The 1,549-nt window shown below is 43.5% G+C and overlaps 1 protein-coding gene across 1 annotated transcript; it reads left to right on the top strand.

Annotated features, from left to right (window-relative positions):
* The first annotated feature begins 444 nt into the window (after nucleotides 1-444).
* LOC149147920 (uncharacterized) lies at nucleotides 445-1,131 on the top strand. Its single transcript, XM_089442009.1, has one exon. It carries the CDS (start codon nucleotides 445-447, stop codon nucleotides 1,129-1,131), a length of 687 nt encoding a protein of 228 aa, XP_089298135.1.
* The last annotated feature ends 418 nt before the right edge of the window (nucleotides 1,132-1,549 follow it).

Below are 1,549 nucleotides of genomic sequence, written 5' to 3'. Positions count from 1 at the left end.
CTATTAATAGTGAATCATGAAGCTCATCTCATGGAACCTAAGGGGGCTCAAGAGCCCAAGAAAACTTAGAATGCTAAAAAACATGATAAAAATGGAAAAGCCACAACTATTATTTCTCCAGGAAACCAAGTGTAACAGCTCTACACTAGGCAGTATCCTCTCTAAAGCATGGTCAGGCTGTCAATCGGTGGCAGTGGATGCATCTAGGGCATCAGGGGGCTTGCCATTGCATGGAATACACAAGCGCTTACTCTTTCTGATTTCCATGCCTCTCACCACCTCATCCAGGCTACCTTCCACATTTTAGGCACCAATATTCATGGAAACCTCTCAAATGTCTATTTCCCATAGGAAGCAGGAAACAAAATAGCTCTTCTCAACACCATAGAAGCTCTGAATAACAATAGGAGGCATCCTCTTTGGATTATTGGATGGGATTTCAACATGATCACTAAGTTGGAGGAAAAGATTGGGGGAAGAAACAGATTGGAACAGGAAAACACCCATTTCAAAGACTTCATCCAGCACACCTCTCTTATAGATTTACATTTTTACAATGCCATTTTCACCTGGAGCAATCGAAGAGCAGGAAAGCATCAAATTGCTTCCAAACTAGATCATTTCCTCATATCAGATAATTCGGTTCACTTAGGAGGAGACATCACAGCTGCCATTCTTCCCCACTCAGGATCGGATCACTGGCCAATTGCCCTCCAGTGGCAACGACCTGGCAACTCCATCAGAAGACCCTTTCGCTTCGAAGAGTTCTGGCTCACTCATCCATATTTCAAAGACTTTGTAAAAACAACTTGGACAACCTTCACTCCGCCTGAAGGCTCCAAGATGTTCCAGTTCCAACAGAAACTAAAATATTTAAAAAACCATGTAAAGCGGTGGAACAGTGAGACCTTTGGAGACATATTCAAGGCGCAACATAACTTAAATAAGGAAATGGTGGAACTCCAGCAAAAGATAAGCACAGAGGGTCACACTGAGGGGACCCTGGAGCAGGAGCAGCGCATCCACAACCAGCTGGAGGAGAGGAGAAAGCAGGAGGAGATATATTGGAAGCAAAAGTCGAGGATTAGATGGCTGAAAGAGGGTGAACGAAACACCAAATTATTCGACTGAACCACGGTTCAATGAAGAATGCACAATAACATCCCTTTCATTCAAAAACAAGAAGGGGAAATAGCAAAACAGCATGAGGAAATTGAGGAGGAGTTCCTTCATCACTTCAATCAACTTCATCTAGAGCCCGATGTAGACAGGTGACTTGCTATAGATAGAATTACACATAATGTGCCAAAGTTAATCACGGAGGAACATAATGAACTTCTCCTCCACCCTATTCTTACTCAGGAGGTGGATACGACCATGTCACAGCTCAAGGAAGGAAAAGCCCCTGGCCCGGACGGCTTCACCACAACTTTCTTTCATGCTTTCTGGGAGCTGATAAAAGTGGAGGTATGGAAAATTATAGAGGAATCGAGAGCTCTGCATTGGTTGCTTCCCTCACTCAATTCAACTTTCATTACCCTTATACCAA

Source organism: Pinus tabuliformis, chromosome 9, assembly GCF_031772625.1.
Source record: "Pinus tabuliformis cultivar Carrire ecotype Pingquan chromosome 9, CPIR1, whole genome shotgun sequence".
Lineage (NCBI taxonomy): Eukaryota > Viridiplantae > Streptophyta > Pinopsida > Pinales > Pinaceae > Pinus > Pinus tabuliformis.
The sequence above is the reverse complement of the archived record's forward strand: the minus strand, read 5'-3'. Positions and strand labels throughout refer to the sequence as shown.